The sequence below is a fragment of the Rana temporaria genome, chromosome 3 (genome assembly GCF_905171775.1).
Source record: "Rana temporaria chromosome 3, aRanTem1.1, whole genome shotgun sequence".
NCBI lineage: Eukaryota > Metazoa > Chordata > Amphibia > Anura > Ranidae > Rana > Rana temporaria.
Window position 1 is genome coordinate 301,687,378 of NC_053491.1, and position 25,273 is coordinate 301,712,650.

Below are 25,273 nucleotides of genomic sequence, written 5' to 3' on the forward strand. Positions count from 1 at the left end.
TTGTTTTTTTTTCTTTCAGGCCGAGCCAGCTACACCAGCAGCGCCTAGCCCTGGAGCCGGTAGCCCGGAAATATAGCCCCCCGGTCGCGGCCTGCCTCTCAACAGTAGTCTCAGTGGTAGGCAGAACACAGGCCCCAGCGGCGCCCTTAAGAATCGCCGATCGCCCGAAAATTGAGTCCCCGGTCGCGGCCTGCCTCTCCCTGGAAGTTACTGGCAGAGCAAGGATCCCCAGCAGCACCTGTGTCCCGCCGATCGCCCGAAAATAAAGCCCCCGGTCGCGGCCTACCTCTCCCCGGACGTTTCTGGCAGAGCACAGAGTCCCCAGCAGCAAACTTCGCCCCTCGTGCGTGTTAACCCGGGAAGCGTGGGAGGGGTGATTTATAACCTCCCCTCCCACCGCTCTCCTTCACTGCAAACCCCTCCCACCGACCATGGCAGGGCTTTTCTTTAACCCCGTCATGGCCGGCCCTGCGCCTATGCTGCTGGTTTTTGCTCCGGGCCTCTCTTAATAAAAGAAGACGGATGTGCCACCTAATGTGTAAAATAAAATTTAACATATCTCAAGGCATTCACACAACTTTCTTCCAGTTTATATTTTTTTACAATATGAATAATTTAAATACCTGAACTCTGGACAATTGTGCCCTTAACCTAAACCCACCCTAATCATAGGAAAATCTGCTTAATAACACACTAAGACCACCCACCTTCTATAAAGCATCCACCCGATGCATGTTTCGTGCAGCAACCTTTTTTAGTGCCCTAGAAAATAAAACATGTGTTTTTGTCTGACCGGGGCAGCATTAAAACTTAATGACTAGTAACGCTAAAGGCCCGGATACATGATCGGATATTTCAGACAACAATTGTCCGACAGACAGGGCCAGACTGGGAATGAAAACCAGCCCTGGAAATAATTTCATACCAGCCCCACAGCATAACGTCATTATTTTCTTGTTCATAAAAACGAAAAAACATTTTAAAGCACATTTGAAGAGTGTATTATGTATTATGAATAGCTTCCCGTGCGTCTGTATCCACTATGGGCGCCGGGAGCATTACTATTGTTGTTACAGACGAAAACCGAAAGTGAAGTCACGCGGGAAAGCCCTGTCGTTTACACTGCCCCAGCGGAGTAATGCCATTGCGGCATGGCCTCATCCCATCGCCTCGTTTTTTTTTACTCAAAATCAGCAGTGGACTGCCTGATCCCCCCACCCATCCACCTCGGAGCCTGTAATTTTAGTAAGACTGCTGGGACTTGTAGTTCTCCATCTTCTCCTGGGGCTCATGGAGAAGATGGAGATTGGAGAACTACAAGTCCCAGCAGGTTATAATATAAGGCTCCGAGGTGGATGGATGTCCGGACACCCATCCACCTCGGAGCCTTATAGTATAACCTGCTGGGACTTGTAGTTCCCCATCTTCTCCTGGGGCTCAGGTGCATGCAATCCACACCCATTCACCTCAGAGCCTTACTGTATGTATAACCTGCTGGGACTTGTAGTTCTCCATCAGGTGCATGCAATCCACCATCTATGGGACTACAAGTCCCAGCAGTGAGAAAAACTGAACAAAGATGGTGGATTGCATGCCGCTGAGCCCCAGGAGACGATGGAGAACTACAAGTCCCAGCAGGTTATAATATAAAGCTCCGAGGTGGATGGATGTCTGGACAGTGACACAGTGGGGACAATTGGCACAGCGGCATAAATGGGCACAGTGGCGACAATTAAAGGGCACGGTGGCTGTGTTTGATGGCATGGCAAAGTGGCTGCGTTTGATGGCATGGCACAGTGGTGACAATTGATGGCACAGTGGCTGCGTTTGATGGCATGGCACAGTGGTGACAATTGATGGCACAGTTGCTGCGTTTGATGGCATGGCAGTGGCTGCGTTTGATGGCATGGCAGTGGCTGCGTTTGATGGCATGGCACAGTGGCTGCGTTTGATGGCATGGCACAGTTTTTTTGCATTTAAAAGGTAGGTGCAGAGAGGGGGGGGGATTGACCATGCAATGGTGAGAGAGATTGTACAGTCCAGATTACAATTTGCAGGGGCAGCAGAGGTGACAGAGAAAGGGGGGTGCACCATGCAACCCCCCCCCCCCTCTCTCTCTCTGTCACCTCTGCTGCCCCTGCAAATTGTAATCTGGACTGTATAATCTCTCTTACCATTGCATGGTCAACCCCCCCCCCCCTTTCTGCACCTACCTTTTCTGCTACTGAAAATTGTAAACTGTATAATCTTTCTCACACCACCATAGCACGGTGCACTCCTCCCCCCCTCTCTATTATACAGACAGTTTACAATTTCCAGGGGCAGCAAAGGTAGGTGACAGAGAGAGGAGGGGGGGCCCGGGGGGGGGGGGGGGGTGCAGCGTTATATGGTAAAAAAAAAAATAGAGAATACAGACAGTATACAGGAGGATTTCACCTTGTGCTCCAAGGGTGGCTGGGCGTTCACTTCTCCTCTGCGGGCGGCTCTGCCTTCACACGCGCCGCACGGGACGATGGAACAAGATCTGTTCTCCTGCTCGGCTCCTCCCCTCCCTCACGTGACATGTGACATGATCGCTCCAGTCAGCGCGGGAAGGAAGGAAAGTGCAGCGGCGAGCATGGCGGCCGTAACCCGCCGGCAGCCGGCCCGCCGCTGCTTTTTTTTCTGTCTCTCTGTGACATGATGTGATCTAGACGGGCATTAACATGACACTGGACGGGCAGTTATATAATTGAAAAGTGCGACTGCGGCCGCAATGGCGGCCGCCGCCGTGGCCCACAGGCAGCTGAGCGGACTCATTTTTGACCTACAGCAGGCGGCCCACCGGGAATTTTCCCGGTCTCCCGGTAGGCCAGTCCGGCCCTGCCGACAGACGTGTTTTTTCGGATAATCAGACCGTCTGTACTGTATGCTCCATCAGACAATTGTTGTCGGAATTTCCGACAACAAATGTTGGCTGTGCATGCTCTCAAATTGTCCGACAACAAATGTGTTACGTCGGATCATCCGATCGTGTGTACACAAATCCATCGGATTGCTCAGAAGCAATGCTAACCATAAGACAACATTAGCAGAAGTTGCCCAAAGGGTGGTGCTAAAGAGCTGAAAAACCACGTAGCACGTCTAGTATGTCACTATGTTTGTGTTTGTTGGCTGAAAATGTTCTGCCGTGTGTATGTATACAAAGTTCACGGACAACGCCTTCCGGACTAAAATCCACGGATTTGTCCAATGGAGGTCCAATTGTGTGTACGAGGCTTAAGAAGCTCCTTTACTAATCATGTTCAATAGTTTAAAAAAAGTCAGAATATCATGATGTACAAGTTATTCAGGGTGCGTTTTGGAGAAGTAATTACAAGAGGTACAATCATGTGCAATAGTTACTACTAATCAAGAATGGCATAAGAGGGAGCAATTCATTTATGCCCATGCACGTGGGTTCGCAGCCACCCCCTCCCCCGTTGCTCATCTTTCCCCTGGGAATATTTGTTTAAAAAAAAAAAAATGACATTTGAATGCATGTTTGTTTCTGGGTAGCTTTTCAGGTTACCTGGGACAAGGTGTTCTCTGACTGGTCCAGGTGTAGCAGGTGACCGGCTGGAAGGTTCCGGAACCTGTTTGGACCCTATATAAGGCAGCAGCAGCCGCTGCTGGCTGGGCACTGGACTTTGCTCCCCCACCCCCCTCCCTGCTGCTGGCACATTTATGTGGTCTGTCACCTACAAATCGGGGGGGGGGGGGGCTTTACAGTTTTCAAGTTGTTTATCTGCTCGAGTGTTAAGACTGAGCAGGGATTTTTCCGTTATTAAGAGTTAATTCTCAGTATTGTGTGTTTAAATTGATTTGATTAAAACTTTATAGGAAATGGTTATCTTGTATTCATACCAATAGTGTGCAGCAGCCATTAATAATGCCATACTGTTGTTTAGTCGTTTATTCACTGGGGTGTGTTTGGGTTTGTGTCCGTGTGTGTGGGTGGGGGAGGGGGAGGTGATGTGGCCTGCGATCCCATGGATAAGCCTTATTGTAGTATTTTATCAAATTAGCTCATATTTGGATAAAACTGTTGAAGTGTTGAAGCACACACCTTAAGCTCCCTTAAAGATCTTAAAAAAAATATGCACATGGTTCTGAGCTTGAGTATACAAAAATTAAAGGAGCGCCAAAATAAATAGCCAATATAACAATCATATGCATTCTTTATATCCTACAGAACTTTACAGGGTATTAAATCCTACTCTATTCACGTGTAATCTACCTGTAAGAACTCCAATCCACTTGTAATTAAATAAAACCTAAAGAACCAAGATGTAGTTGATTAAGCAGATAAGTTTACTTACCTGACTTGTGGCTGAGGAACTGCATCTATATTTGCAGGCACCTGCACCCCTTTCTCCCAGTCTTGCCTCCATGGATCGGCTAGAATGTAAAAGTCATCTGGGCCAAACTGATGGGAGTCTGGTACTTTCATAGCCGTTATCAAATCCGTTCGAAAAACCTGAAATAAATGAGAGAAAAACGAGCATGCTCCATTATGCAAGTCAGTTACATTACCGTTTATAACGTCAACACAGTGTCCTAGCAGAAAGATAATTTTGCCTATTTATGATGCATTCTTATAAACTATAGCACAATTACAGAGAATATGAAATCATTTCAAGTTACTGCTATAAGAGTGTAAACATCAAAGCAATTACAAAAGCTAATTAGAAAAACAAACACAAAATCCACTAGCCTAGGTGAACACAAAACCGCAGTGGTGCAGTGGTGTATTAAAGCATGCACATTTTTGCCAGCTAATATGTGCTGCATTAGGCAACCTATTCAAAATGAATGGGTTGGCATGCACTGGAGCTACCCAGAAATCAGACCTGAACCTTTTTTTGGCAGTGTACTGCACATCAGTGAGTTGCCTAGCATTGCATACCTCTGTCAGCAAGGTGCATTGGGGGGGTGAAAAATTTTCCACATTTCGCTGTTCAAGCCTACGGTCTCTAACCCCTTCCCAAATCGTGACATCGAAGCCCCTGCCCCATTACTGGTTGAAGGAAGTGAAGAATATGAAGTTGAGGCTGTTCTGGACTGTAGGAAGAGGGGAGGTCGGACTCAGTTCCTCATTAAATGGAAGGGTTATGGCCCTGAGGATAACTCTTGGGAACCAGCCTCTAATGTTCATGCCCCCCAGTTGATACAGGCCTACCTCCAGCTTCATCCTAAAAAACGGTCTCTTGTGGGCATCCGGAGGCTGCCCCTAAGGGGGGAACAATGTCAGGGAATTCCTGTGAGACGTTTTGCACACAGACGTGTGCAAGCACATAGCCTTTGCCATAAAACAGCGCACATGCACAAGTTCAAAATCGCAGGTGCGCATGCGCACGGGCACACGAGCAAGCGTGCGCACACGTACAAGCCTTATTCTCCTTGCCGCCAGACAGCCTATTTAAAGGGAGTTTGGGCTCTTGTGCTTTGCTGACTGATCTTCAGCTGTGTTCCTGAATCCTGCTCTGATCCTGTGTGTCCTCCCAATATTTAGACCCGGCTTGCTCTTGACCTTGGCTCTGTGTTCTGTTCCTGTACTGTTGCCCATCTCTGACCCGGCTCCGTTCCTGACTCTGGCTCTGTCTATGATTTGGTACCTCACTGCCCGCCTGCTGACGAACCTGGCTATCCCTGAGACCTTGCTCCTGTCTATATTCCTGGTTGCTGTTAACTCTCGGTTACCTGCCTGGCTGTTTCCTGTTCCTGCTCAGCTCATCACAGTCTACTCCAGGCCGCTGAACCCTGCCAAGCTGTTCTCCCAAAACCTCCAGCTCCAGGCACTCGTGTCCCTCTTGTCCTTCGGCTTCCTCTGTCTCACCTTCAGCAGAGCCAGGACAGGAGATATAAGAGAGGCCAACCTCATCAAATCAGTCTCCCATCCAATCCCTGACAGATAGTCACTCAGCATCAGCATAGGCAGTCTTAAAGGGATCTGACATTTAAAAAAAATATATTTGGTTACATCAGCATCAGGTGCTTGGTAGCTGGTGGTGATCCAAGACTGACTCATTTTTATGAAGGTCAGCCGATCGACCAAGTCAGTGGACAGGCGCACCCTGTGATTGGTTACAAAGCCTCCAACAGTGCTGAATGTGTGTTATGAAAGAACGCTGGATGCAGGACAGTCTGGTAGCTCAATTGCATATTGTGCAAGCTCTGGCCAGTGATTCATCCTCAAGACCCAGTAACCCAGAGGATTTTTGGTGGGAAAGGTGTCCAAGTCTGATCTTGCCCCTAGGTATTCCTGTACCATGTAAAACAGACACTGGCGATGGTTGCTGGAACCGAACATACCTTGGGGCTGTGAACTAAAAAATTGTCTGAACGCATCAGTCAGATGGCCACCTTCTCCACCGCTCCTTCTTTGACTGACTGAAGCCTCAGCAACACGTTGTCCAGGACCAGGATTTTGTAACCTCCCAGTCTCTGGAAACACGTTGCACAGACCTTTCTGCAAGGCCTCCTGAAGATGTTTTATCCTCTGCTCCCTCTGCGACGGCAAGTTAAGGTCCGCAACCTGATGTCACTGATGCATGCACTGTCACTGCTCACCATCCTTGTGGCCTCCTCAAATGGTGACAGGACAGTGCATGCATCCCTGATCATGGCCCACTGGCGTGCGGAAAGAAAAACAAGCTCACCTGACCCTGTCCTGGTGCTATATTGGCACAGATACTCATTGATGGCCAACGTAGAGTTCCACCTGGTGGGCATGCCACAGATTAGGCAGTTCTTGGGCAGGTTGTATTCCTTTTGGAGGTCAGTCACCCGAGCACTGGCATTATATGACTGGCAGAAATGCACACGAGTTTCCTGGCCTGCTTCAGGACATCCTGTAAGCCTGGGTACCTGCCAAAGAAATGCACCACCAAGTTAAGGACGTGAGCTAAACAGGACACATGGGTCAGTTGTCCCTGACGGAGGGTGGAGAGGAAGTTGGTGCCATTGTCACAAACCACCATTCCTGGCTTAAGCGGGCGTGGTGTCAACCACCTCTGAGCCTGCCCCTGCAGAGCTGACAGAATTTCTGCCCCAGTGTGGCTCCTGTCCCCCAAGCACACCAGTTCAAGTACCGCATGGCATCTTTTTGCCTGCTGTGAGGGGGTTAGCCCGTCAGCGGGTGTGTGTGACCCCTTGGACGGGTTCAGCACACAAAAACAATTAGGCACAGCAGACGGTGGTAGGAGGAAAACAAAAAGGTGCAGATTTTATTTGAACTATATACAAAACAAATGTGACAGAAACAAAATAAATACAAAAATAAACCCTGGTCACTTGACCACTTACTAAACACATCAGTGTCCCTAACTAACGTCAGTTATCCTTCGGTCAAACATTTTAGAACTTGCTTTAAAATTGAACCGATGGACGCCTAACCGATAGGTCAAAACCGACGGTTAGTATGCAAAAGCATCGGTTAAAAACCTGTGCATGCTCAGAATCAAGTTGACGCATGCTTGGAAGCATTGAACTTTATTTTTCTCAGCACATCGTTGTGTTTTACGTCACCGCATTGGACTCGATCGTTTTTTTAACTGATGGTGTGTAGGCACATCAGACCATCAGTCCGCTTCATCGGTTAACCGATGAGAACGGTCCGACCGAGTTTTGGTAATAGTAGCCACACAGGCTTTGTCTTACCGCACAAAGATCACTCCCCAGACTATTCACACAGGTCTGGTTTCAGGTTGGAGCATGCTGGGAGTTTTTGTAGAGGACCTAACAAGCCCACCTGATACAGCTGGGCTCATCAAGTCCTCCAAGCAGGACTCTCAGCACTCCCCCTAGAGGTACAAACTGCCATAAAGCCTGAACCTAGGAGAAATATATACAGCATCTTGGATCCCCTCTGCAACCAGGGAATTTAACCTGCCTACTGTCACATACCCCCCCTCTTGTTTCAACCTTGGGACACCAGTATTCAGGCATGCATGCACCCGAGACAGTATGTCCACATTCCTCATTTGGATGCCAGGGCGATGTTTTACAGTAAAGTTAAATTCTTGTAGGGCCAGACACCATCTGTTTACTCTTCTGTTTGTTTCCTTGTTTTGGGCCATCCACTTTAACTAGTTGCCGACCAGCCGCAGGTCGGCTCTCCTGGGCGAGAGCCCGTAGCTATACGTTGGGCGCGTGAAAGGCAAGGGAGCATGCGCGCGCGCCTCCCCGCCATTCCCGATGATCAGATTCGCTTCAGAACTGATCAATCACCAGGTCCAGGCCAATAAATTCTGGCCTGAACCTGGTGATCACTCCTGGCCAATGGTTTTCTTCCCCTGTCTCTGTATTTGTAAACATTTACAGGGGAGTGATGCTCTCTCCCTCGTGTCGGTCTTTTCGTTCCAGACCGAGAGGGAGAGAACATAACAGTAAGTTGCACAACACTACACTGCCACCAGGTCACGTAGGCACACAATTAACCGCCCGATCACCCCCCAAATTAACCCCTTCACTGCCTGTCACTGTGTCACCCAGTACAACAATCAGATTTTTTTTTAATCGCTGTACTAGTGTCATTAGTGACTAAAATAATTGTTAGGGTAATTAGTCTTAGTCCCTAATAAGTCTAGAGACCCCCCCTAACCCCCCCAATAAGGGTTTAACCCCTTGATTACCCCATGTCACCAGTGATCACAGTATAAGTGTCACGGGTGACGCAGTTTAGCTAGTTTATTTTTTTATAGCGTCAAGGCACCCGCCATATTTTTACCAATAAAGGTTTAACCCCCTGATCGCCCGGCAGGTGATCAAAGTTTGGTTTTAGCGCCAGATAGGGTCTGTGTCGCCCCAGGCAGCGTCAGATTAGTGCCAGTAGCGATAACACCCACGCACGCACCATATGCCCCCCTTAGTGGTATATGAACGGATCGATACCTGATCTGATCAGATCTATACTAGCGTCCCCTGCAATTTAGGGTTCCCAAAAACATATTGTTAGCAGGATCAGCCTAGATACCTGCTAGCACCTGTGTTTAGCCCCTTCGCCCAGCCCACCCAAGTGCAGTATCGATCGATCGATCACTGTCACAAAACACAAAAACACATAACTGCAGCGTTCGCAGAGTCAGGCCTGATCTCTGCGATCGCTAACAGTTTTTTGGTAGTGTTCGACTCAGTCGCTGACAGGTCACATGCTTTTTTACCTGTGAATCTTACTACTGTACCCCTAAATTTAGAGCCCAAAATGGAAAATCGAAGGTACACTAGTGAAGAGGCCTACTTGTTTCTGAGCATGACAGATAGTGAGGAGGAGGTCACACATCTGTCAGATTCTGTCTCAGAATACGATCCTGTAGACGACAGCGGCTCCCTGACAGATAGCTCTGACGATGGAGTTGTGGTCCCTGCCAAGGTCAGGCGTACCAGACCCCGATCTTCTGCTGTCGCTGAGGTGCAAGAACCGCAGGGCTCTCGTATGGAGCAGAGAAGTACTAGCGCCGCTATTCCTTCTGGTGAACTACTAAGACAGGAAAAAACCCTAGGACAATGTGTCCCCCCAAATGGACCTCATCCACTGGGGATGGACAGATTGACCGTAATAGGGTAACCCGTGTAAGATATGAGTGAACAGAATTATGTCCACAGTGTCTATAGGTAATATCAACCTTACACGTGAAGAGTAGATGTGGTGACTATAGTACAATAACTCATAAAAGGAAAGGAAACCTGTGAGTGTTTACCACAACATAAATAGAAACAGTGAAGATGTGATCTGTGAAGGAATCAACACCAACTATATAACCGTGTAGTTCAGGTGTCCCAGGAGAGGACAACCAAAACACTTTCACTATGTTAGCTTGTGAAAATAAAAAATAAAAAAGAGATACTTCCCAAATAATAAACATACCTCTCTGCGATAATATATACACCCCAGGATGCCAGGCCCTCGGCCCAGGTGCCTGTATGCTGTTGGTAGATTGAACAATAGATGGTCACAGTATATTAGGATGACAGAATATGAACAGTCATATATACTGATAAAAAACTCATACACTTGGAAAATACAATTTGTCCACCCCAGCTATGAATTGCTGTATTATAAAGTCCCAAGAATGAAGACTGTATCATAAGTCCATCCACCTTGATGATGGCATGAGTATGATCCTCCCTCTTGGTAGACTTGGGTAGAAATGTATACTTCAAGGAACAATTTCCAGTATGCTTGAAAACATAGATTTAAATGAGGTACTCTTACCAGATCCGGTGGACCCGCAGCCCACCATACAATGGGGGGGTCTTAAAGGCTTATATGGGCCGATTGCCCTCTCTGGTTACCGTCTGGGTGGTATCGTCTGGAAGGTTGTCCCGGGCGTGGTAAATACCCAATGTGCACAGATTGCACTTACAGCCAGGTGTTCCAGGTACTCCAGTAAGCAAGTATGGACCATAGTAGTGCCGATCAATCAATGTCAGCAGTGAGGTAAAAAGGAGAAAAGGAAAAACTCCTCTTAGTGTAAAAATGTATACAAATATTTAATAAAAAACACTTTCAAAGTTCAGTGACAAGAAAATCCCCAAAACATTTTTTCAAGAAAAGATTCACTAAAAAACCCACACACTTGAAAAGTAGCAAACACAGCAGCTCCACCACCTGGATAGATGGGCAGGAGTATTCCAGTATTGTGCAATGATAGGGGTGGTAGGACCAGTGTACCCGACCGGTTTAGTCTGATAAAGACTTCAACAGGGGTGTACAGCCAGACCCCCACCCCTCCTTGCACTTATATACCCTATGTACCCACCTGCTTAAGACTCCCGCTCCCCCCACCAAGAGGTGGCGGCATGCGTTCCAATCATGGATGACTTCCTGGCACTTGCGTTCCATACCGCGGAAGTGCGGGGACGGGATGTTTACATCCAATCCCAGTGTAATATTATTCCTCCCGCCCACCCGAAGGTGGTATTGCCTCCCCCTGTTGGCTCCTCATCCCTCCAATGAGGGGGGAAGCAACAGACGCTGTCTGTCCAGCGCCGCCGGGCGTCGTGACATCACACGCACGCGCGTACCAGCACCATCGGACGTCATGACATCACACGTCCCCGCTGACGTCATGCGCCTCATTTATTAGGACATTGCGCTCCACAGGGCTCATCATGCATTACAGGGGAAGAGACCAATATGCCAAAAAAAAACTTTTTTTTTTTTAAAAAAAGGACGTACAATTATCGTTTGAATTATCACATGTAAACTGTACTCATGGCTATATTGTGTAATATATATTACGTAGATCACTGTCCCTCCCTCCTGTAGTGGAAGCCATAGGCTGATCCAGCCCAGGTAATTTCCATTAGTCATTGGGAAAGCAGAAGTATAAATCATAAGGAAATTTGGTCTAACAGGTGGGTCCTTGGTAAACATGAAAAAACACATATAGATCATAAAACAGAAAAGCTTAAAAAGGTGTCTAAAAACATCTCTGTCTTAAACATCACAAATATCAAACCATAACAGATATTCCCATTCGAAAAATTACAGGTTTAAGATTGATTAATAAAGGCGTTCAGGTCCCATTCGACGTTTAAGCCGTACGGTACGTAACTCTTTAATTGGTATATCCAATATACCTCTAATTTGGATACCCCTCTAACGTTGGGCTCTCCTCCAGTGGGGGACAAATTTGTCTATAATTTGAAAAGTCGTGCCCTCCAACTTCTTGTTATGTCGTTCCAAGTAATGCCTAGGTACCGTATGATTGGTACGACCTTTTAGGATATTGGTGACATGTTCACCTACCCTTGTGGAAAAGCTCAGTATGGTACAGCCCACGTACTGTTTTCCACAAGGGCAGGTGATAATGTAAACAATGTATTTTGTGGCGCATGTAAAGAAGTGCCTCATAGGATATTCCACTCCTGTATGGGTGGATCTGAAGCAGGTGGTCTTCTTTCTCCCACATACATTGTTGACACATACTGAACACCTCCTACAGAGATGATATTCCTTAGAGAGGGGAAACAAGGAGGACTTGATGGGAGGATCTGAGATATTAGGGGCAATCTGATTTCTTAATGAAGTAGCACCTCTATAAATTATTCCAGCGTGAACCGGGAGTGAAGGCCCCAGAACACTGTCGCTTTTCAGAACTTTCCAGTGTTTCACAATAATCCCGTTAATTTGCTTGTACTGGGTAGAAAAGGTGGTAAAAAATGAATTTTTGAATCTCGATTCCTGTGCCATTTTTTGTCATTCAGTGGTTAGTGTAGTTTGGTCGATCATAGTAATTCTATCGATCTCCCTATCCACATCCTGGCCAGAGTATCCTTTATCCAAAAATCTCTGTTTCAGGATCTGTGCCTGGGCTTGAAAATCCACAGTGCTCGAGCAGTTGCGCCTGATACGCAGCAACTGACTTCTGGGCCCTGAGCTTAGCCAAGCAGGATGGTGGCAACTATCGACCAGAATGTACCCATTCCGGTCAGTGCTTTTAAAGTAAGTCTTAGTTATCAGCCGACTATCCTGAACGAAAATCTCCAGATCCAAGAAATGAATACTAGAAAAACTGGCCTCATAGGAAAGACTAATACCAACATCATTGTGATTAAGGGTGGACATAAACCCATCCAAGGACGCACGGTCTCCCCTCCATAGGAGGAGGATGTCGTCTATGTATCGAACCCAGAGAACAATCTCTGGTCGATTGCAAGCATAGACGACATCCTCCTCCTATTTAGCAATAAAAATATTCGCCAAACTGGGGGCAAACTTTGCCCCCATGGCTACCCCCTTCTGTTGAATATAGAACTCACCATCATACCAAAAGTAGTTGTGTGCGGTGGCGAACCGCAAAAGATCTAAAATAAATTGCTTCTGTACGATGGAGAGATAATCAACTCTACCTAAGAAACACTCCACTGCCTGAAACCCTAATTCATGGGCTATGCTTGTGTTACCAGCAGGATGTCGTCGCTGTACGTTATATCCTGAAGACGTGCAATGGTATGTCTGGTGTCTTTGAGATAGGAGGGAATGTCTTTGACAATTGGCTGCAAATGGAAATCTATGTATTTCCCCAAACGGGCGGTAACCAAATTGATCCCACTTATAATGGGTCGTCCGGGGGGATGTACGCTGTTCTTGTGGATTTTGGGTAAATAATACATTACAGGGATGCGTGGGACCCTAGGGATAAGATAACCATGCTCCTTTTTGTTCAAGATACTCTTTCGGGCCCCAACTTCAATGAGTTTGGTTAAAGAGGCTTTGAAGCCATTTGTAGGATTCGAGAGTAGTTTCACATATGTTTCCATGTCCCCTAAAATTCTGGACATCTCTCCATAATAAGCAGACTTGTCCAGGATTACAATTCCTCCCCCCTTATCCGCCGGGCGGATGACAAGGTCCTTGCGCTCACAAAGGCTTTTTAGGCCCTTTTTGATGTTGGGATCAAAATACGTCCTCCTTGGGGGGAGTTCGTCCAGGTCCTTCAGGATCAAATCCCTAAATACTTTCACGCTAGGTGCCATGGGGCATGAAGGATTAAATAAAGATGGGTTGGACAGCCCAGTATGAACAACCTCAGAAGAAACCTCTAGGAGGTTGGGCCTGTGATGCATTTGCCTATATGTCTCAGTTTAATTCTCCCTGCTAGCCATGTGTGTGTGTTAGAGGCAGAAAGGGATTTCATGTGTGATTCATTCCTCTGCTAACAGGTTATTGAAGTGCTAATGTCCCCTCACTATTCTAAAGGTTAATTGATCTATTGTGTTGTGTGAAGAAGATATGTGTTTACCCTTAAAAGATGTGTATTGTATCATCAGGCTAAATGATTAGATAAGTGGTATGTTAATTATTCTGATTGCTTCAGTGTAGTAATTACCTCCACTGATGTCATTATCTAAAGAAATGTGTCTGCATGGTCGGCTCCGACGTGTCTCCTATAATCTGTATGGGAACCCCCACTGTGGGAGGGGGGGCGGAGATTTCATTGTTCCTAACAGGCTGTAACCACATATAAGCTGAGTGTTGTGTCATTAAAGTGTCTTGTTCTAGCAGTAAGCCTGGACTCATGTGTGGCTTATTGGGGCGATTCCATGGACTCCTACTTGTGGAATATTGGGTGATTTTCGTTATGGGAAGAAGGGACTGTTTGACGGGGATATCATACCAATACCGTCACAGGGCCTACTTGGGTTATTCAGAAAATACCTCTGGATATTAAGCTTACGCACATATTTTTGAACATCTATAAAGGTGTTGAATTTGTTGAGAGCCTTGGGGGGGGGGGACAAATTTCAAACCCTTATCTAAAACCACCTTTTCTGCTTCTGTAAGTTCAACTTTACTGAGATTAAAAATGCCAGCCCCAGCTACACCCTTTGTGTTTTTCGACCGGGCGCGCCGCCCCCCTCGTGTGCCCCGTTTTGTTCTTCCCCCTGGGATGGTTGCCCTGATCCCTGTGAAAATCCCCAGAGTAGCTGGGTCTTGGTTGGTTTTGATTATAGTGGTATGGGGACCTCTCAAAGTGGTTGTCTTCCCTCTCCATATAACCATACTGCTGGTCATATGTTCTTTGTGGATAATCACCTCTGAATGTGGAGGGTCCACCCCCTCCACGTCCAGGGGTGATCTGGGAATTCCTGGGGGGGTAATCATTGTAGTTCCCATTAGTATAGGGCGAGTAATCATAGGACCGTCCATCATGTGAGCGGTCCCTATGGTTGTTGGGTCTACCTCGAGGCCCTTTTCCTCTTCCTCTATTATTGGGTGGATGTCCACCATGTTGGGAGTTCGGGGTCCTCCAGATCTATTGTTGGGCCCATTTTGCCTCATGGGGGGTATTGGTACCGGGATAGATTGGGAAAATGAAAGGACCTTGGCATCACTAGTTGAGGGTTGGGATAACTCCATATCTGTATTCTGGGGGTCAGTGTTTGTCCTCAAGGACCTTGTCATCCGCCCGGCGGATAAGGGGGGAGGAATTGTAATCCTGGACAAGTCTGCTTATCATGGAGAGATGTCCAGAATTTTAGGGGACACGAAAACATATGTGAAACATATGTGAAACATATGTGAAACTACTCTCGAATCCTACAAATGGCTTCAAAGCCTCTTTAACCAAACTCATTGAAGTTGGGGCCCGAAGGAGTATCTTGAACAAAAAGGAGCGTGGTTATCTTATCCCTAGGGTCCCACGCATCCCTGTAATGTATTATTTACCCAAAATCCACAAGGACAGCGTACATCCCCCCGGACGACCCATTATAAGTGGGATCAATTTGGTTATCGCCCGTTTGGGGAAATACATAGATTTCCATTTGCAGCCAATTGTCAAAGACATTCCCTCCTATCTCAAAGACACCAGACATACCATTGCACGTCTTCAGGATATAACGTACAGCGACGACATCCTGCTGGTAACAGCGGATGTCGCTTCTCTGTACACAAGCATAGCCCATGAATTAGGGTTTCAGGCAGTGGAGTGTTTCTTAGGTAGAGTTGATTATCTCTCCATCATACAGAAGCGATTTATTTTAGATCTTTTGCGGTTCGCCACCGCACACAACTACTTTTGGTATGATGGTGAGTTCTATATTCAACAGAAGGGGGTAGCCATGGGGGCAAAGTTTGCCCCCAGTTTGGCGAATATTTTTATTTCTAAATGCCCCCAGTTTATTTATGGCTAAATGGGAGGAGAATGTCGTCTGTGCTTGCAATCGACCAGAGATTGTTCTCTGGGTTCGATACATAGACGACATCCTCCTTCTATGGAGGGGAGACCGTGCGTCCTTGGATAGGTTTATGTCCACCCTTACTCACAATGATGTTGGTATTAGTCTTTCCTATGAGGCCAGTTTTTCTAGTATTCATTTCTTGGATCTGGAGATTTTCGTTCAGGATAGTCAGCTGGTAACTAAGACTTACTTTAAAAGCACTGACCGGAATGGGTACATTCCGGTCGATAGTTGCCACCATCCTGCTTGCCTAAGCTCAGTGCCCAGAAGTCAGTTGCTGCGTATCAGGCGCAACTGCTCGAGCACTGTGAATTTTCAAGCCCAGGCACAGATCCTGAAACAGAGATTTTTGGATAAAGGATACTCTGGCCAGGATGTGGATAGGGAGATTGATAGAATTACTATGATCGACCAAACTACACTAACCACTGAATGACAAAAAACGGCACAGGAATCGAGATTCAAAAATTCCTTTTTTACCACCTTTTCTACCCAGTACAAGCAAATTAAAGGGATTATTGCGAAACACTGGAAAGTTCTGAAAAGCGACAGTGTTCTGGGGCCTTCACTCCCGGTTCATGCTGGAATAATTTATAGAGGTGCTACTTCATTAAGAAATCAGATTGCCCCTAATATCTCAGATCCTCCCATCAAGCCCTCTTTTTTTCCCCTCTCTAAGGGATATCATCCCTGTAGGAGGTGTTCAGTATGTGTCAACAATGTATGTGGGAGAAAGAAGACCACCTGCTTCAGATCCACCCATACAGGAGTGGAATATCCTATGAGGCACTTCTTTACATGCGCCACAAAATACATTGTTTACCTTATCACCTGCCCTTGTGGAAAACAGTACGTGGGCCGTACCATACGGAGCTTTTCCACAAGGGTAGGTGAACATGTCACCAATATCCTAAAAGGTCGTACCAATAATACGGTACCTAGGCATTACTTGGAACGACATAACAAGAAGTTGGAGGGCACGACTTTTATTATAGACAAATTTGTCCCCCACTGGAGAGGAGAGCCCAACGTTAGAGGGGTATCCAAATTAGAGGTATATTGGATATACCAATTAAAGAGTTACGTACCGTATGGCTTAAACGTCGAATGGGACGTGAACGCCTTTATTAATCAATCCTAAACATGTAATTTTTCGAATGGGAATATCTGTTATGGTTTGATATCTGTGATGTTTAAGACAGAGATGTTTTTAGACACCTTTTTAAGCTTTTCTGTTTTATGATCTATATGTGTTTTTTCATGTTTACCAAGGACCCACCCGTTAGACCAAATTTCCTTATGATTTATACTTCTGCTTTCCCAATGACTAATGGAAATTACCTGGGCTGGATCAGCCTATGGCTTCCACTACAGGAGGGAGGGACAGTGATCTACGTAATATATATTACACAATATAGCCATGAGTACAGTTTACATGTGATAATTCAAACAATAATTGTACGTCCTTTTTTTTTAAAAAAAATTATGTTTTTTTTGGCATATTGGTCTCTTCCCCTGTAATGCACGATGAGCCCTGTGGAGCGCAATGTCCTAATGAATGAGGCGCATGACGTCATCGGGGTCCGCATCATGTGTTTGCGCTGTGGAATCAAAACACATGTAGCGCGTAGAAACGAGGCGTGGAACGCGCGTGCATGTGACGTCATGACGTCCGACGATGCTGGTACGCGCGTGCGTGTGACGTCACGACACCCGGCGGCACTGGACAGACAGCGTCTGTTGCTTCTCCCCTCATTGGAGGGATGAGGAGCCAACAGGGGGAGGCAATACCACCTTCGGGTGGGCGGGAGGAATAATATTACACTGGGATTGGATGTAAACATCCCGACCCCGCACTTCCACGGTATGGAACGCAAGTGCCAGGAAGTCATCCATGATTGGAACGCACGCCACCACCTCTTGGTGGGGGGAGCGGGAGTCTTAAACAGGTGGGTACATAGGGTATATAAGTGCAAGGAGGGGTGGGGGTCTGGCTGTACACCCCTGTTGAAGTCTTTATCAGACGAAACTGGTCGGGTACACTGGTCCTACCACCCCTATCATTGCACAATACTGGAATACTCCTGCCCATCTATCCAGGTGGTGGAGCTGCTGTGTTTGCTACTTTTCAAGTGTGTGGGTTTTTTAGTGAATCTTTTCTTGAAAACATTTTTGGGGGATTTTCTTCTCACTGATGTGAACTTTGAAAGTGGTTTTATTAAATATTTTTATACATTTTTACACTATGAGGAGTTTTTCCTTTTCTCCTTTTTACCTCACTGCTGACATTGATTGATCGGCACTACTACGGTCCATACTTGCTTACTGGAGTACCTGGAACACCTGGCCATAAGTGCAATCTGTGCACATTGGATATTTACTATGCCCGGGACAACCTTCCAGACGATACCACCCAGACGGTAACCAGAGAGGGCAATCGGCCCATATAAGCCTTTAAGACCCCCCCATCGTATGGTGGGCTGCGGGTCCACCGGATCTGGTAAGAGTACCTCATTTAAATCTGTGTTTTCAAGCATACTGGAAATTGTTCCTTGAAGTATACATTTCTACCCAAGTCTACCAAGAGGGAGGATCATACTCATGCCATTATCAAGGTGGATGGACTTATGATACAGTCTTCATTCTTGGGACTTTATAATACAGCAATTCATAGCTGGGGTGGCCAAATTGTATTTTCCAAGTGTATGAGTTTTTTATCAGTATATATGACTGTTCATATTCTGTCATCCTAATATACTGTGACCATCTATTGTTCAATATACCAACAGCATACAGGCTCCTGGGCCGAGGGCCTGGCTGCCTGGGGTGTATATATTATCGCAGAGAGGTATATTTATTATTTGGGAAGTATCTCTTTTTTATTTTTTATTTTCACAAGCTAACATAGTGAAAATGTTTTGGTTGTCCTCTCCTGGGACACCTGAACTACACGGTTACATAGCTGGTGTTGATTCCTTCACGGATCACATCTTCACTGTTTCTATTTATGTTATGGTAAACACTCACGGGTTTCATTTCCTTTTATGAGTTATTGTACTATAGTCACCACATCTACTCTTCACGTGTAAGGTTGATATTACCTATAGACACTGTGGACATAATTCTGTTCACTCATATCATACATGGGTTACCCTATCACGGTCAATCTGTCCATCCCCAGTGGATGAGGTCCATTTGGGGGGACACATTGTCCTAGGGTTTTTTCCTGTCTTAGTAGATCCACTTCATAAGTGGGTCTTCCATTTGGCGCTACACTTTCTTAAACATTTACTTTTACAATTTTCCTTGTTGTGCTGGCTGCCTAAATATTGATTCTATTAGAGGTTTAGCGCAATATATTTATTAAAATCTTCTGGTCAACTGGCAAGCACCAGCGGCCTAGTACATTCTGGTCGTACATCCAGCACTGCAGTTTTACGTGGTGAGTCCCATAAGTGCAGATCAAGCTGGCGAGGTGGCAAGCACAAGTAGTGTCCCGCTGCCACCAAGAAGAAGAAGACAAAGACAGGCCCGTCGTCCCCATAGTGCCCTTCCTGCTGCATTCGCCAATCCAGATTGGGTACCCACCACTTCTGCAGCACCCGTACTTCCCCCATTCACTGGCCAACCCAGAATTCAGGTGGAAACAGTTGATTTTACGTCACTGGATTTTTATTTGCTGTTTTTCACCGAAGATCTTTATAGATCTATTGTGGACCAAAGCAATTTGTATGCTGGTCAATACATCGCCGCTAATCCCCAGCTGTGCCTTGCCAAAGATTGGAAACCAATTACGGTTTCCGAATTTAAGATCGTTCTGGGCCTTTCCCTCGTCATAGCATGACTAAAAAGAGTGAGCTGCGGTTAGATTGGTCCATGCACCCAGTTCACTATATGCCCATTTTCTCTGCCTCCATGGCCAGGACACAATACGAGCAGATCTTGCGGTTCATGCATTTCAGTGGCAATGAACTCTGTCGTCCTCGGTCGGCTCTACAAAATTTGGCCCCTCATAAACCACTTGAACCAACGTTTTGCAGCCTTGTATAATCCCGATCAAGTTGTCTGCGTTGATGAGTCCCTGATTAAGTTTTCTGGCCGCTTGTCTTTCAAGCAGTACCTTCCCAGCAAGCGTGCCAGATACGGGGTCAAGATGTATAAGCTCTGTGACAGGTCAACAGGCTATACATCTAGCTTTATGGTTTATGAGGGAAAAGATAGCCACGTAGAGCCGGAGAACTGCCCAGATTACATAGGGAGCACTGGTAGGACAGTGTGGGAATTGGTGTCACCCTTATTGGGATAGGGGTACCATTTGTACGTGGACAATTATTACACAAGTGTGCCACTTTTTAGTCACCTTTTTGATTATGGAATTGGCGCAGGTGGTACCGTGCGACCTAATCGCCAGGGGTTCCCCCAACGGCTTGTAGAATCCTGTCTTAGCCGGGGGGAAAGAGCCTGCTTACAGTGTAATAATTTGTTAGCAGTGAAGTGGAGGGATTCACGGAATGTTTTCGTTCTGTCCATGCTTCACGCAGACACGGCAGTCCAAATTCGTACGGCGACTGGTGTTGTGGAGAAACCCCTCTGTATCCACGAGTACAACCTTAAACCTTGGAGGGGTGTACCTCAATGACTAGTTGTTGGCGCCGTACCTAATTGCCCGTAAGGCCAGACGCTGGTACAAAAAAGTGTCCGTTTATTTGTTTCAATTGACTTTGCTGAACGCTCATGTGCTATACAGAGCTTCAGGACGGACTGGATCCTTCCTAAAATTCCAGGAAGAGATCGTTGCAGCCCTTCTGTTTCCAGACGGTGCTGTTGCCCAGCTTCCCAACGCAAATGCAGTGAGCCGGCTGTATGAGAGGCATTTTCCTTTTGTCCTCCCTGGTACCCCTACCCAAAGAACCCCCCAAAGAAGATGTCGTGTCTGCAGCAAACGCGGATTTAGGCGTGACACCCGCTTTTATTGTCCCTCCTTTCCTGACCAACCTGGTGCCTGCATTGGTGAATGTTTCAAACGCTACCACACACTAGTTGAGTTTTAGCTTTGGTACAGCACCACACAGTCCTAGGCACACTAACACAGGGTCTCGGAAGATGTGATGGCCATCACATTTTTTTTTTTTTTTTTAAACAAATGACCATCACATTTTGAGAGACCATAATCTGCAACGTTCAGTTTACATTTTTTTTACAGTTTTTATAAAAGTAAAAAAAAGTGGAAAAATAAAAAACACAAAAAAATATATAAAATAAAAAATCCAAAAATGGTTGTGGTTGTATTTTTCTCCTCTCTCTTTATTGTTCTCTCTTATGTTCACTCTCTACTGTCCACTCACTATTGTTCTATATCTATTGTTCTCTCTATTTTTACTATGTTTTATTGTATTTTCTTTGCAGGTATGGTATGTTATACTGTAATGTTTGTTTTATTGTTAACCATCATTTGCTTAGCAGATACGCCATTCAGTTGCAGCGTGGATTTATTTAGCATGACAGCAACAGTGTTTGCTCCCACAATTCATAAAGCCGTGACTCCAATGCTGTAGGAGGTGATTTCACCACCACAGTTAAAAAAAAGAGCATATATGCCGAAGCATGGGGGCATTATGGGCGGAGGAACAATTTTGCTCCTCATGCCGCGTACATACGGTCGAAATTCCAACGGAGGCTTGCCCGTGGAAAAGTTTGACCATGTGTACGCGGCATAACATTTTATACCGCGCAGATACGGTCGGAATTCCGACGGGGGCTTGCCAGTGGAAAAGTCCAACCGTGTGTGAGCGGCATAACTTTTTTGCGGGAGGATGCCCCCATGCTTCAGCATATATAAATGGTGCATGTATGCCCATCATTAAAAGTGGGTGGCTGAAGGGAGGTATTCTAATGGTGGGCATACCCACCGATCAATCTCTTTTTTTCATCAGCCAACAGGCTGCATGTAAAAAAAAAAGATTACAATACATGTCCATCAAGAACCATCAACGTATGGTATGTTGCTGGACTTTGAATGGTTATACCAGAATGATGCCTGTGGGTTTAGGTATCATCTTGGTATCATTCTTTTCAGCCAGCGGTCGGCTTTCATGTAAAAGCAATCCTAGCGGCTAATTAGCCTCTAGACTGCTTTTACAAGCAGTGGGAGGGAATGCCCCCCCCCCGGATATAAACAGCACCATTGGGAAAGTGGGAAAACATTTTATCACACCAATCTTGGTGTGGTCAGATGCTTTGAGGGCAGAGGAGAGATCTAGGGTCTGATAGACCCCAATTTTTTCAAAAAAGAGTACCTGTCACTAACTATTGCTATCATAGGGGATATTTACATGCCCTAAAAATAACAATACAAATGATAAAAAATAAATAAAAAAAGAAAGGAACAGTTTAAAATAAAATTAAAAAATCTAAATAAATAATAATAAAAAAACAAACAAAAAAAAAAACCCACCCCTTTCCCCCCCTGCTCTCGCGCAAAGGCAAACGCAAGCGTCAGTCTGGCGTCATATGTAAACAGAAATTGTACCATGCATGTGAGGTATCACCGCCAAGGTCAGATCGAGGGCAGTAATTTTAGAAGTAGACCTACTCTGTAAATCTAATGTGATAACCTGTAGAGGCTTTTAAAGGCTTTTAAAAATGTATGTGGCTTGTCGCCACTGTGCATTTGTGCGCAATTTTAAAGCATGTCGTGTTTGGTATCTAAGATTGGCCTAAGATCATCTTTTTTATTTCATCAAACATTTGGGCAATATAGTGTGTTTTAGTGCATTCAAATAAAAAAATATGTATTTTTGCCCAAAAAAATGCTTTTGAAAAATCGCTGCGCAAATACTGGGCCAAATTCTCAAAAGAGATATGCAGGCGGAACTGCTGTTCAGCCTGCGTATCTCTGTGCCTAACTTTGGAAACGATCCTCAAAAGGCTTTTTCCAAAGTTAGGCAGAAGATCTGACATCTGTAAGACACTTACACTGTCAGATCTTAGGATGCAGTACCGCATCCGCCGCTGGGGCATTTCTCATTGAAATGCCGCTTTGCGTATGCAAATGAGGACTTAAGCAGATCCACAAAGCTTTTAAGCATTGTGATTTCTGCGTAAGTTCCGATTTGCTTGCGCAAAACTAGGGCTGGTTTTACAATGTGGAAAGTTAGTAACACCATGTAAAAGCACATTCAAGCGACGGCATTTGGTATGCATTCCTGAGGGAGAACTCCACAGCAATTTGTAAAATCAAAACCGGCATGGGTTCCCCCCCCAGGAGCATACCAGGCCCTTAGGTCTGGTATGGGTTGTAAGGAGACCCCCCTACGCCGAAAAATCGACGTAGGGGGTCCCCCTACAATCCATACCAGACCCGTATCCAAAGCACGCTACCCGGCCGGCCAGGAATGGGAGTTGGGACGAGCGAGCGCCCCCCCCCTCCTGAGCCGTACCAGGCCGCATGCCCTCAACATGGGGGGGTTGGGTGCTCTGGGGCAGGGGGGCGCACTGCGGGCCCCCCCCACCCCAGAGCACCCTGTCCCCATGTTGATGAGGACAGGACCTCTTCCCGACAACCCTGGCCGTTGGTTGTCGGGGTCTGCGGGCGGGGGCTTATCGGAATCTGGGAGTCCCCTCAAATAAGGGGGCCCCCAGATACCGGCCCCCCACCCTAAGTGAATGGAAGCGCGCCTTGCATCCCATTTATATAGGCCTCACCGTCCCATCATGCTCCGGTAGGTACCCACGTGGGTAGGCACCCACCACGTGGGTACCTACCGGAGCATGATGGGACGGTGAGGCCTATATAAATGGGATGCAAGGCGCGCTTCCATCATTGCAGTGAGAAGAGGCGTCGTGTCAACATTGGAAGAAGGGAGAAGAAGAGAAGAGAAGAAGATGACGTCACAGAAGACCGCGCTGGCTGCCTGCTAGTAATTGAGCTAACACACGAAGATAGCAGGCAGCCAGCGCTGAAGGAGAAGGCACCGGACAGCTGGAGAAGAACCGGGGTGCGCCGAGTCAACAGCGGAGAGCGGCGAGGATAGAAGAAGACCCCCGGAGAGCGGAGAAGACCCCCCCGGAGAGCGGAGAAGACCCCCCCCCGGAGAGCGGAAGAAGACCCCCCCCCGGAGAGCGGAAGAAGACCCCCGGAGAGCGGAAGAAGAAGCCCCCCCTGGTATTAGAGCTAAAGAAGACAGGGGGGGCCTCCGGAGCAGAATAATAAATGATTTTAAAAACCCTTGTGTTGTGTGTTTAATAACTATCACTTTGCCGCCAGGTGAATGGGTAGGGGTACGCCATATCCATTCACTTAGGGTGGGGGGCCGGTATCTGGGGGCCCCCTTATTTGAGGGGACTCCCAGATTCCGATAAGCCCCCGCCCGCAGACCCCGACAACCAACGGCCAGGGTTGTCGGGAAGAGGTCCTGTCCTCATCAACATGGGGACAGGGTGCTCTGGGGTGGGGGGGCCCGCAGTGCGCCCACCTGCCCCAGAGCACCCAACCCCCCCATGTTGAGGGCATGCGGCCTGGTATGGCTCAGAAGGGGGGGGGGGGGGGGGCGCTCGCTCGTCCCCACTCCCATTCCTGGCCGGCCGGGTAGCGTGCTTTGGATACGGGTCTGGTATGGATTGTAGGGGGACCCCCTACGTCGATTTTTCGGCGTAGGGGGGTCTCCTTACAACCCATACCAGACCTAAGGGCCTGGTATGCTCCTGGGGGGGGAACCCATGCCGGTTTTTTATTTGAAAATTGGCATGGAGTTCTCCCTCTCAGGAATGCATGCCGAGCGACGCTGTCAATTTTTTTTTTATTTGTTTTCCCGGCACGTATTTTTTTTTTCACCCGTCGCAACTTTATTGTCCCGTCGCAATCCACAAAGCCCGGCGTAAATTACGTTCGCGCGCTGCACGTCGGGAAAATTACATCACACGCATGCGCAGTACGGCCGGCGCGGGAGCGCGCCTCATTTAAATTGTAATCGCCCCCCGGAGAGGAGGACCGCCTTGCGACGGAGGCACTTAAGTTACACGGCGTGTAATTTCTAGGTAAGTGCTTTGAAGATCGGGCACTTAGGTAGAAATTTACCGCCTGTGTAACTTAACTGCTGAAAGTTAAGTTAGGCTACGTTTTTGGGAATTTGGCCCACTGTGTGTAAAAAATTTGCAACACCCACCATTTTAATCTGTAGGGCCTTTGCTTTAAAATAATATATAATGTTTGGGGGTTCAACACAATTTTCTTGCAAAAAAAAAAAATATGTCTTCATGTAAACAAAAAGTGTCAGAAAGGGCTTTGTCTTCAAGTGGTTAGAAGCTTCTAAATGTTGTGCATAAAATGCCAGGACAATTCAAAACCCCCCCAAATTACCCCATTTTGGAAAGTAGACACCCCAAGCTATTTGCTGAGAGGTATGTCGAGTCCATGGAATATTTTATACTTTGACACAAGTTGCGGGAAAGAGAATTTTTTTTTTTTGTTTGCACAAAGTTGTCACTAAATGATATATTGCTCAAACATGCCATGGTTATATGTGGAATTACACCCCAAAATACATTCTGCTGCTTGCCCTGA

At 46.6% G+C, this 25,273-nt stretch overlaps 1 protein-coding gene across 2 annotated transcripts in view; it reads right to left on the bottom strand.

Moving 5' to 3' along the window:
* LOC120930266 (E3 ubiquitin-protein ligase Jade-2-like) overlaps positions 1-25,273 on the bottom strand; it is a 1,253,604-nt gene that overhangs the window by 646,958 nt on the left and 581,373 nt on the right. For both annotated transcript variants that reach the window (XM_040341491.1, XM_040341492.1), the window contains one exon: positions 4,341-4,498. In XM_040341491.1, coding sequence (XP_040197425.1) covers positions 4,341-4,498 — 158 coding nt within the window. Of the gene's footprint in view, positions 1-4,340; positions 4,499-25,273 lie in introns of those variants that run through there.